Source organism: Hypomesus transpacificus, chromosome 18 (assembly GCF_021917145.1).
Source record: "Hypomesus transpacificus isolate Combined female chromosome 18, fHypTra1, whole genome shotgun sequence".
Lineage (NCBI taxonomy): Eukaryota > Metazoa > Chordata > Actinopteri > Osmeriformes > Osmeridae > Hypomesus > Hypomesus transpacificus.
Genome location: NC_061077.1, coordinates 3,310,788 through 3,323,399, shown reverse-complemented (window position 1 = coordinate 3,323,399; position 12,612 = coordinate 3,310,788). Strand labels below are relative to the sequence as shown.

Below are 12,612 nucleotides of genomic sequence, written 5' to 3'. Positions count from 1 at the left end.
AACTCACACACACCGCTGCATACCATCCACACACACACACACTCATATATGCACAGAGAGAGAAACATGATTGCTTGCCTACACACACACACACGCTTGGGATGAAGAGTGAGGTGGTAGTCTCTGAGGGTGGTAAATGTGTGCAGCGAACTATTTTAGAGTTCTGTAAGGTATGACAGGAAGTCTAGTCCAGCATATACTCTAGAAGGACATCCATGAAAATGCTACAAACCATCCAAGCAGTCCTGTCACATCAGTGATTTCTCCCAGAAAGGACAGTTGTATTGCCGTGAAGTTGAACAGGGCCCATGTGTCATGTGTGGATTTGACCAGGGAGGGGATATCCATTAGCTAACGTAGATCCCCTCCTCCCACGCCTTACTGGGAACCCACAGAGTCTCTCTAGCATGTGACTAGGGTGTGGGTGTGTGGGCATGTGTGAGGTGACACCTTGCATAAACAAGGCGCCCATGCTTTCAGCAGTCAGAAAGCTAGACTGGTATTGACAAGTGTTAGACACACACAGCAAATATAGAGAATCACAAGCGGAATGAATAGAAACACCGGATAAATGTGGATTTGGATTTTTAAGTCTATGCTGTATGTTTAGGGCTACTCGAACTTTTGGTGTTTTTTGTACACAGATGTCTAATAACTCTAAATCAAGGGAGGTTTTATGGAAATGTCATGCTGTCAATAATTAACACACTCAAGGTTATTAAAATGTCAGTTTGATATTCCTAAACCAGGTGTTTCAGTCATGCAATCATTATTTTTCATACATAATACATATAGATCACAGTGCTGTCAACAGATAACAAATTGGAATGTTGGTGCACATCGATGAAGCCTTCAACGCTTAACGGCATAATACTTTGACAATGTTTCCCCCTGGTGGTCAACATCTGAATCGTACACCTCGTGCCTTTAATCTTCACTTCCTTCTTCTCATTCCGCATTTGTTTTTTGAAAAAGATTACACGAAATATTGTCAATTAGCTTTATTATAAATCTATATTCCTATTGATAAATATATGCTTATTGTCAAAAGTGATGATGATATGGATGGACATATATTCCACATTCACATTTCAATCAGACAATGATAACTCTGTTCCTGATAGTGTCATACAACCTTCAGACAATGACAATGAAATAGTTGACGTCTAAAAACATGACATTAAGAAAAATGATCCTAGTGACTGACTTCTGCCAGCCTGTCGTAGTCCTGGATGCAGTGCACTGCTTTCTCGTATAGCACTCCATGTGGGGCAACAAGCTAGGCTTACAGTTAGGACTTCAGCCAGGAGAGGGGACCAGAGACTAACACATTTCCAGCAGGGTCACAAAACATTCTTATAGAAAAAAGGATCAAAACGGATAAAATAGGATTAATAAAACCATTGGGATTAAACCCAACAGCAGATAATGCAAAAGTTAAACGTAGAAAAAGGCAGTTAATTTCAGACCAAGATATATCAAGTTAAAGGCAACAATGTGAAAACAATGCGTGTTTCAGTTTAGGACCAGTTACATGTAAACTAAGCACCATTTAAGTGCCACTTAAAATCCTGTGTACCCAGCTGTCAGTTGAGCTGGTGTTCTAGATCACTGTGCTTTGGAATCTTCATGCTTCTAAAGGCACTTGTCATTCCGGAAGTTAGGTTCTCTTTTGGCATGGTGGGCAGGTGTGGAGTGAGGGCCAGTCATGGAGTGAGGGCCAGTCATGGAGTGAGGGCCAGTCATGGAGTGAGGGCCAGTCATGGAGTAGGAGTCATTGTGCTCAGCATCCTTTCTCCTTTCCTGAGGTCCTGGAGGGAGAGATAGAAGGAGAGAGAGACAGAGAAGTAAGGAAGAGGGAGGGGGAACAGGACAAAAGCTATCAGTTAAAAATATATCTATATCAGAAAGGTTGCTCATTACTTTAAGGCAGAAGGTTAGTAAATTAAAGGCCATTGATTAGTTGATTTAGAGCATCATTCTAAACTATTACTGCGTTCTATTTAAGATTTTGGTCACAATTTAAGCGGTCAGCAGATCTTGTTGCACGTCTTTCATCCAACTCACTTCTGCCTCTCTCTTTTGATTTCTCCCAGTGTGGCATGCAGAATGGCAGGATCTCAGGTTCTACAGGTTCAACAGGTAGTCATTCTAGGACATGACAAAGAATCTGTCGAGAGTCAGCCAATCCTTCCTACAGGGTGTGTTTAAGATCTCAAATAATATGACAGGCTAGACAACAACAATGTGGAATAGCTTGTTTTCAACCAAGTATGATTGAAGACCTGAAGAGTAGAAACATCTATTTGAGTATTTAACCATATTCACCCTAGAAGATCTTTTGCAATATAACCATGTAAAGTAAGACAACATTGGAAGCGGGGTTTAAACCATGTCCCGTTTTATAAAAGTTTTACTTGAAGAAGTACAAATACAGACAGGCATTCGTACAAATGAAGTGCAAAACTCAATAAGTAAAAATTAAGTAAAAATGACAACTATTGCCTTCCTTTTTCTTCATGAAATTTTTCCATCGTTTCATTTTCTCAACCCACCCACAGAGATGTTGAAGAGATGAACAATATGGAGGTGGATGTAAGACACAAGATGAAGGCCAGTTGAGCTTTGTATTTGCACTAAACCTGGCTCCAAATACGAATATTCACATTTCCAGGGGCGAACTGGCTATGTTCCATTGTGCCAGATGAGAGCAGTCATGCACAGATAAGTCACTGAACTGATTCTAAATGGTATTTGGACTCAGGTCTTACCAGCATCAAAGACAGTTCTGCACAGGCCCACTGACAGTACAAAGCCCATGGAGGACTCCTCTTGTACGGCACAGGTTGGGCTATGCTACTCAGACATAAGTGTTCTGGACATGCTTACATGTGGTCTGTGACTCATGTATGGAGGCAATACTTTTCAGTAGGCCACCATCAATGATTCACAAGTGTTCCAACTGTAAAACTAGCCTAGCAACTGTAATTCTGTTGATATGGCTGTGTTGAGAGTTGGTGGATGGTTAACAATGTCTCTTGATAGTTAGTCGTCGAGAATGTATAAATGATCTATGTGAATGAATGTGGATGAATGGCATGCTCATACGCAGCCATGGGCTTCCTGTCAGGAGTACGAAGCAGCTTTGCTCCCAGTCATACCCCACCTCCTCACCATCATCGTAACGTAAACACATTAACATGAAAACTTCCCCCCGCCGAAAGATGGCCCATCTTGACATCTTTAACAAAAAAAAAAGTATTTTTTGGCAAATACAAAATACCTCTACCTTCCATATTACATTGGGATATCACCTTAAATATATAGAAACAACCTTCAATAGAAATGGCAATAAAGCCACAACGTAGCAACGAGAAAAATCATTATGACCAAATCAAGACTTCCCCACCCCACATAAGTGGGCCAAGTTTCAAAACTCATTCTTCTCGCTTTCCACTGGTGTGACATGACTGGCTAGGGGCTAGTTCTGCAGAAGACCCCTGGTCACCACTCATGTTAAATTAGAGATGATCGTCTTCAGGGAGGGAGGGCAGAGTTTTCAAACCAGGCCCAGGACACTGAGTGATGACCTTCACCGAGACAAAGAAACATGTTGGACTTAAAAAAAGAACATAAACATTCAACCTCGGTAGACACATTGAAGAAAGAAAAAATATATTGTCCAACATAGGACAGTTTTGGTGTATAAATATCTGCCTGTGTCAAAACCCCCCATTGTCAGCACAATTATCTCAACAACAAAAAATACATGAGTGAATCATAATTCAATATTATATATGTACATTTTAACTATGAAGTTCAACCTATGATATGTACAGATGACAGAAAAAGGCACAGCATGACCATTGGTTGTCTCAGGTGGACCCCAGGTAGCCACACCCACTCTGACCTTAACTGGCCTGAATCTCTGATGCCTTTCTTCACTCACTTCTTCTGTCCTCCATTCCTCGCCAATGCATTTTGAGAAGGATGGCAAGGAAAGAGGATACACACAAGACAGACACCGGCAGGCGAGAAAGGAGGTCACAGACTAAGGAGGCATGTGAGATTCAGCAGTGCGTCATTAGGGTGAGGCCTGCTTCACTGGGTCCAGACCGGTCAGGTGACCTGAGGAGGCCACATTAGAGCACAAAACCACACACACGTCCAAACACACACAATCAGTAACGGAGTAGCCCATCCTTTACAGACATTGATAAAGTGTCCATGCCAGCTGGAAAAGTTTGATATCCTACGTTGACTAGATGCGAGTAGTACAATGAATTTCCAGGACTCTTTACATAAAGAGAAATGGATGACTTCACCCATGTAGCTGGGGGTTTTTCTGAAGACCTGATAACTTCAAGAGACAACATTCAAGTTGCATTGCAACTGTATCTTATAGTCCTATATGGATATCCCACACACAAGTCATCAGGATGTGTGGCAAGGCCGTTTCTGATAATAGTAAAAATAATTAAAAAAAAGTTTTAAGGCAAGGAGGGGTGGGTAGTGCTGAAGACATATGACTGAAATAAGGTAGACAAACTGATGGAGAGGGAGAGAGAGAGAGAGAGGATGATATGAATAGAGTATCATTCTCCTCGTGGCCTGGTTAAATGATACTTCACCCTCTTGTGCTTTTAGAGGAGAGAACTAGGTCAGGCCACTGAGAGGACAAGCCCAACGCTCCCAAAGACCAGAGATGAGAGGGGGACGGGACCACGTGACACCAACCCCCCCCTCCCACACACACACACACACAAAAAGACAAGCAACTGACAAATGGAAGAGGGTGAGTTCCCAAATCACAGATGAAGCAGCAGAAAGACAGAAGGGGAAGAGGGGTAGTCAATTAGTTTTAAATCCAGCGGAAGAGTAGAGAAAGAGAGAAAGAGAGAAAGCTGCAGATAGTTTTGTTCATTTCACCAGCACTGACTTTGGGAGGAAAGCGTCCAGCTCCGAGTCCCCAACACCGTCGCCCAGCTCGCCCCGCGGTGGGCTGGAGGAAGAAAGGGAGGGGCCAGCAGTGGAAGGGGTGGGGCCTGCAGGCTTGGGCAGACTGTACATATAGACGGCTCCTATCACTAGCCCCGCCCCCACGGTGAACAGGAGGTCCACGTGGAATCCGAAGAGGTAGACGGAGGTCACGGTGGAGACGATGATGGAGAAGGACGTGGCGAAGCCTTTCAGGATGTTGTCGGCGTACTTCACCACCACGGCCACCAGGAGGCCTCCGAACGCCTGGTTGAAGATCACGCCCCACACCATGGGGGTGTACCCGTGCAGGAAGCCGCGCTCGGTTTCCGCCATGGCCTCCCCATCGTTCCACCAGAGCCCCAGCAACCCCATCAGGGTGCCAAAGATGCCCAGTTGGACGTTGCGGATCCAGACGGACGCCGAGCTGCCCTTCAGGATCTTCTCAAAGTAGACCCCTGCGAAGCCCGAGGACAGGCAGGACACCACCACTGCCACAAGGCCTTTAGCGTAGTTCTGGCTGGCTCCTCCCTTCACGCTGGTCTCCTTAACCTTACCCTCCTGCTCCACCTGAGATAGAACCCACGACATTAAAAACAGTCAACCTGAGACGCAACACCAGCTCCTATCAACAAACAGCTACAGCAAACCACATCCCAAACACCCCCCCCCCCTTTGTCTTTCTGAATATAGATCACGTATTATCCTTCCTTCCGCTTCATTTCTTTGACTCCTCCCCCCCCCCACGGAGCCAGCTGTACCTGTACGATGGCTACACCAGCAAACAGCAGCAGCAGGGAGATCCACTGGACCCTGGACAGACTCTTTCTCAGCATCAGCACCGAGAACAGAGCTGTGGTCAGGATCTTCAGCTGGTACGTCACCTAAACACACAATCCCATGCAAAACATTGTGTTTATATTTCAGCAATTGTACGCATGGGTTACAAATGGGTAAACACATGCGTAAACAAATGAACACAGACACCCACGCACCTGGAAGGTGGCTGCGGGCAGGTTGGAGATGGCCACATACTGCAGGTTGTTCTGCAGGGTGTAGATTAGCGAGGGCACGGCCAGCTTCAGGGTGTCTTTGTATTGCACCACGATGGAATCATACAGGGACAGGACAAAGTCCCTGATGTTCACTAGCAGAAGGAGAGGAACACAGCTCATTCCAGCGGACATGCTGAGCATGGCAAAAAAAACAACCTCAAACCATTCACTAAATGTTTCCTTTTGGTAGTGGTTCAGAATTACCAGAAAAGCATGCTGGCTTACATACAACGAAATACAACCAGGTGTAGTATGTCTTTTTGGATTATTTTTGTATATTGTTGTGTATCTAAAGAATATCCAAAATATTTTCCAACATAGTATATAACATGGTAGTATGACATGGTTTAGAGTTAGGGAGTGCCACTGTCTGGGTATATTTACAGTTGGATGGAAGGCACTTCACCCAACTTGCCTCGGGGGAATGTCCCTATACTTACTGTAAGTCGCTCTGCATAAAAGCGTCTGCTAAATGTAAATTATGTTTCGCTACACAAAACACCTATAATTCCATTATCGAGTATTTCAAGTTTGTTGCCCCACTGCTGTGAGTTTTGGAGCAAACTACAGCACACAGAGTTCATTGCATGCCTTGCCACAGGTCACATGTAAGCAAAAAAGAACATGTGTCAAATGTGTAGATAGTCCAAGTGTTTACAGATAAGACAATTTCATAACTGTATAAAACATTTAACATCCTAGGAGACCATCACATGAAAACAAGCTTACACACACACACAAAAACCTACGGTGGTTTATCAGACTGACCTCTCTTCTGTACCAGGATGATAAGCAGGCAGGTGAGCACCTTAAGAACCTCTGCCATTACCACGGCAGAGGTGGTGAAGAAGCGGTCACCAGGCAGCGTACGTACATAGCGGATGCTGAGGATGAGCGAGGCATTCTGGACCACCAGGATCGCCAGACTAGTGTACTTTAACTTCCTGTTCACTGCAAGAATCACAGGAAGTCAAAAGACTCAGTAAAATATGAGACACTTACTTTCTGTCATAAGTCAATACACCATTAGGAGGGATAAATGTGTCACATTTGGCCCCAACAAACAGATAACGTTTAAATCGAATAATTTGCATGCTACATTTAGAATAAGTAGTGGATGTATGTATCTGGCTTAATGCAGATCGTTGCACAATCTTCAAAACACAAGGGTGGTTTGAACAAGTGCTTGTGTCCGGTAGCTACAACGAAGCGGTTCATTCATTAAACATTGAATATGTTGACACAGAGCCGTAGCTACAAGGAAGTGGTTCATGATCCATTCATATATTGAATTGTATATGTTGACACAAGGCCGTTCTTGGCCCCACCTGGGTGTGACTGAGTACTGTACTCAGTACTGTACTGTGTACACGAACACCTCCACGTCACCAAGTGTGTTTGCTTTTTAACTGGTTATCCTACAGCTATAGCTGTGTACTGAAGATCTAAAGAGCTCGAAAAAATCATAGTAAAAATATTTTAGAAACTTAGCTACCTTAAGAGTTTTTGAAACCAATGACATCTGTCGCTTACCAACAGTAGCTAAACCCATTAGTTTGCATACGCCAAGTTAGGTGGCGAGATTGCTGTTGGTGCTAGCCAGCTAACTATTATTTTACTCTCATGCGTATTCTTGTTCAGATTTAAACAACCATTTTCAACATCGTGCTTTTACTATGTTAGCTAGCAAGCTATACAACTTTACCTTCATTTTGTCGACTGAGAGTCCTGTCTGCTGTTTCTTGGCTGCCGTTGCCCCGTGTCATATTGGCGATTGTACAGGCGTCGTTGTGAACTGAACGAAGTTGTCACTTTCTCTACCTGACTTTTAGGAAGGTAGTCTGTCTAGCTGCCTACCTGGCTAGCTAGCTTTTTCTCAAACGTCAGCTAGCTTCCCAGCTGTCATCTAGCTCTACTCCCTTCCACACTTGAATGAGTTATATGCTAGATCACCCCACTAACTGAGCCATTCTACGCTCCGAGAACACAGTGGTCTTCTGTTTTTTTGCGCCCAGGTGGTTTCGCCCAGACTTGACTGGCAAGTTAGCTGACTAGCTACCCTCACAGTCGTTTTCCTGTTTTTTCTTCTTCTTCTATCAATTAGATTGGCAGATCCCAGCCTACTTAAAAGGGCATTACCGCCACCTACTGTGCCGGAGTGTGTGAACAGTCACGCCTACCCATTGAAAAAGAGCTAGATCACATCAGTGATGATACTGTTCTGGGGGAAACATGATAAACCTTCACTTTACCAGAACCAGCCAAAGGTTAATCAGACCATAGCTTTTTATTAAGCACCAGGGAAATTCACATTGATCTCACAGAATGACTTACCAAAGATCTTCAACCTTCAACCTTAATCAGGCCCCATCATGGCATTGTTGTTGGCTTGTAAATTCAGCTCAACACAACTACAGTAAGAAAAGAGACTATGGGGTCCTTGATAGGCCCCTTTAACAGCTTAAACACAATTCAAAGCCAAACTCAGTATTTAAGTAAAAAGTGTGCGGACAAGCGTTACTAGTTATCATAAAACTAAATGAATGTAACATGTTTAATACATGACACCAAACAAACTGTGTGACAAACATATTCTCATTTAATATAAATAATTGTAATCTGTGACACTGAACAACAATAATACAAATGTATTTACATAACAATTACAACTATACAACCACAGTGTTCTACAGGATGACCAAGTGGCATCATACTGTATTCTATGTCATCACAAGATTTGACGGTTGGGTGAAGTATGAGCAAGTTAAATAGAGTGTTGAATCCTGAGTGACATGGTGTGGCTCCAGAGTTTAGTTTAGGTTTTGAAATGGAGGCCCATAAGTAACATGCCTCATTATAAACCATTCTCCTCAGAGAAAAGCCCAAGAGCAAAACATGTACAGCAAGCATAAAGCCATCCTTAACCATGGTGTACAATAGACCCATCATAACTGACATGAAACAAACTGTCTACAGCATGCACACCTTAAGTTAAGAACAAATGAAAATGTTAACAAAACATTCCAAACAGCAGTGTTGGACAGGTGGACAGACCAGAGGCAAGGCCTTAGTCTGTGCTAGATGGAATGCTGCTCAGGGCTTAGAGGATCAGTCCATAGGTAGCAGAATAGGTGCATAGTGCTGTGGGTGTTTCCTTTAAGAATTGTAACAATGTGATACATATGTTACCCTGGTCCAGTGAGGTGTACCAGTAAACATAAGGTAGTCCTTTGTTCCTCTAAAACAAGGAAAGTAGGTATACGTATCTAACCTGTAAAACCAGGTCACTCTTTTGAGAAAGAGGGTGATCTTCATTAGACCACAATGAGAGTTTATGTCTCAAACAAACCCAGGGGATGCCAGGAACTTCAACATGCCTTCAGTATTACTGCTACTGTAAATTGGCTTCTCCCTTGAAATCAAATAAAATTACAACTATACTGTACTAAATACCCATAAGTTAACAAAAAGTATACATTTGTTCTTGTGGTCATTGTTCCTACAAAGTGTAAAGATAAAGTTAAATGTTTAACTTAAATTATTTTGGTTTTTATACAGACTTGTTCTTAAAAAAATAATCTAGCCCAGGAATATAGACAGTGCAACTTTTTCACACTTGTTTGCAATACCTGTTAAATAAATTACAAATATAATAATAAAAAAAAAAGCTAAACTGAACAATAAATAACAAGGTTTCGGGGAGGGCTGGATACACAGAACACAGTGCATTGGTTGGTCCCTCAGACCAGACCACACAGAACTAACAGACAATGGCATGTGAAGTCTCCCAGAGCATCCTTTGCTCAAGTGTCATTGTCTCAGATGCTGGATTGGCTGGGTAATGAGCTGCTCTTCCCAGTCAGGTCTCCAGCCTCACCCCCCTCCTCTACATCCTCGCCCTGCTCCATCCAGGGGTGATGAAGGATCTGCTCCAGACTGGGGCGGTCTTCAGGTTGGTAGGATAGGCACCAGCGAATCAGAGACTGGCATTCTGAAGGACACAAAGGGTGAGAGGGAGACTGTCAATCATGGAAAACCAATCTGAGAATGAGCAGAATAAAGTTGTATTTGATGAACTGATGGATACTGAGGCTTCGGAATCCGGCCAATAGAACTTAAGTTCTGAGACGCACCTTTGGAGAGGCGCTTAGTGAAGCTTGGCATGGCCTGTTTGATGTCACAGTCCCTCTCGAAGGGGATGTCACCACACACCATGTCGAAGAGAAGCACACCCAGAGACCAGACAGTCAGTGGCCGTGCATGGTAGTGCTGCTCCAGGATCCATTCAGGAGGGCTGTACACTCGCGTGCCTAAAGAGAGGAGAATGAATAGGGATGACAAGTTATTACATGATGCAAAAGCTATAGTAGATTATTACATGTCATGTTAAAGGGTTCAACTACATTGTGTCCATATCGTAGTTTAGTGTCCATATCTTAGTTTAGACATACGCCACCAAGTGCAGAGATTCTCTACAAAGTGTTACAACCCGAGGTTGTCCTCTCACCTTCAAACTCGGAGTAAGCCGTATCCTTGAGCAAGGCCCCGGAACCAAAGTCGATTATCTTGACATCTCCTGTCCGTGTGTCCACTAGTATGTTCTCATCTTTGATGTCTCTGTGCACAATCCCCTGAGCCTGGCAGAACTGCAAGGCCTCCACAATCTGACGCAGGAACCTGGCAGGAACAACAAGAACAACATGTTAGACTTCAGTACAACCATTCTAACACATTTAAAATGAGTTCCCAAAAATCATCCATGGTAAGTCAAAGCTAGTGATTGAAAGACAGATGGTTATTAAACATAAAGGATCTCTAAACTGCTAAAAAAGACTAAGATAGTCTTCTGGTCTAACACCAGTTCAACCTGGTCTGTACACACCTCTGAGCGAGCTGCTCGTCCAAGGATCCCCTCTCTGTGATGAAGTCAAACAGGTCCTGGCAGGGCTGGGGCCTCTCAAACACCATGAGGAAGCCCTGACCTGGCACTTCAAACCAGTCCAGCATCCGGATAATTCCCCGGTGCCCCAGACTCCCAGCTACCCCGGGACCTCCACCCAGATGCATCAATAGTGCAATCTCCATGGGAACCACAGTGGAGGCTTCACCAGGCTAAAGAGAGAAGGGAAGGAGAGAAGAAAGGGCATGTTAGTATATCTGACATTTTATTTAAAAAAATTATATATGATAAACATGTAAAAATTATAAATATATAACTATAAATAATATAACCACAAAAAGCTGCGGAAAGACCGCAGAAAATACCGCTGAAAACGCTGTAAATTCTTGTTTTGTTACGAAGGAAAAACCCTACGCGTCATTTCCCACTACTATGTCAATCGATATGAATAACCGCGCCAGTGGAAATAACCTGATGTACTTCAATCTATCACCAACAGAGGGCGTAAGGGACTATAGTTCACATTTTATTTTGCATTCGGAAGATTTGAAATGCATTAAACTGGATTGGAATCACAACATAGTATAAAAATGTCAATGCGCTTTTACACTTACCAATCTCGCCCACTGTTGAACTCTTTCACTTGACACTTGTTTTATGGCCACCTGAAAACAAATAAAAAGAAATGTATTAGCCTCATTAAATATTTTGTAGGCCACTCGTTCTCGGAGAATTAAAAAAAAAAATTGATGTGTTTCTTATTTAAATACTTTGGTGAATTAGCCTACCTGCAGGCCATCTGAAAGTCGTTGTCCAGCAAAGACGGACCCAAATCCACCGCTTCCAAGAAGTGCTCCAAACTGGTACTGCTTCTCAAAATCCTCTTTTCCTACATTTTAGGATGTAAAAATATTTATAAATACAAATAGTTTCAAAGTCATGGTAAAAAAAATATTGGTTGAAGTAATTCACAGGATAAAAGACAAGCATGCGATTCCACGGTGGGTAGACTAGAGCGATCTGTTTTGTTGTGGTAACAGAAACAAACTGCCCCTGGTGAATTCCAATGCTGTGACCCAACCATGTAGCCTACTAACTAACTACCACTTCAATTGGAAGCTCATTAACCAACATCACATTCATAACTAAGCTAAGGCTGAGGATAGTAAATATTTAGCCTTGTCTACTCGGTGTCTCTTACCGCTTTTTCCTCTGGCATCTTGATCCACATGCAGATCAACAACAATGCGTTTGTCCAACATCTTTTAAACTGAAGGAATGAAATACTATAATATTGTAGGCTAATTCCAGTGCGGTTCGATTAATGTTATATCCATTCGTTCACGATAGAACTTCCGTAGTAAATTCTTCTCAAGTTTCAAAATATCCGACAAGCAAGGTTCCAACGTTTAACCTGGAAGACTCGTGAGCTTTATAAACTAGTGTCAAGTCTCTCCGAAGTTTAGTGCCGATTTGTAGTATCAGCATTAAATACGCCCACAAGTATCCCTTATCCAATAGGCGTGCTGAACATGACGATATTTTGAATAGATGTCCAATCAAATGTTAAGCACGGTTTGATGATTTTACTATTAATGAGCTGCTGTTTACTTTTCTCCGAATTTCACCACTTCGCCTGGGTTCCAGTAAAAGAAGGCACTTCTGATGACAAAAGGGTGC

At 42.9% G+C, this 12,612-nt stretch overlaps 2 protein-coding genes across 3 annotated transcripts; both read right to left on the bottom strand.

Moving 5' to 3' along the window:
* Positions 1-992: 992 nt before the first annotated feature.
* Positions 993-8,119, bottom strand: slc35a2 (solute carrier family 35 member 2). 2 transcript variants are annotated; one of them, XR_006957560.1, is made up of 7 exons: positions 7,738-8,119; positions 6,801-6,983; positions 5,973-6,124; positions 5,739-5,861; positions 4,940-5,547; positions 2,068-3,590; positions 995-1,811 (listed from the first exon to the last, which is right to left on the bottom strand). XR_006957560.1 is itself a non-coding variant. In XM_047040178.1 (6 exons), exons 1-6 carry the CDS (start codon positions 7,796-7,798, stop codon positions 1,784-1,786), a joined length of 1,155 nt encoding a protein of 384 aa, XP_046896134.1. In that variant the 5' UTR covers positions 7,799-8,119; the 3' UTR covers positions 993-1,783. The 2 variants fall into 2 exon arrangements, 1 of the variants encoding a protein (XP_046896134.1); XM_047040178.1 differs by lacking the exon at positions 2,068-3,590 and having other exon boundaries at positions 993-1,811.
* A 494-nt stretch (positions 8,120-8,613) lies between these two features.
* Positions 8,614-12,398, bottom strand: pim2 (Pim-2 proto-oncogene, serine/threonine kinase). Its single transcript, XM_047040615.1, has 7 exons — positions 12,134-12,398; positions 11,721-11,821; positions 11,547-11,597; positions 10,915-11,144; positions 10,540-10,709; positions 10,166-10,342; positions 8,614-10,023 (listed from the first exon to the last, which is right to left on the bottom strand). Exons 1-7 carry the CDS (start codon positions 12,192-12,194, stop codon positions 9,851-9,853), a joined length of 963 nt encoding a protein of 320 aa, XP_046896571.1. The 5' UTR covers positions 12,195-12,398; the 3' UTR covers positions 8,614-9,850.
* Between the last annotated feature and the right edge of the window lie 214 nt (positions 12,399-12,612).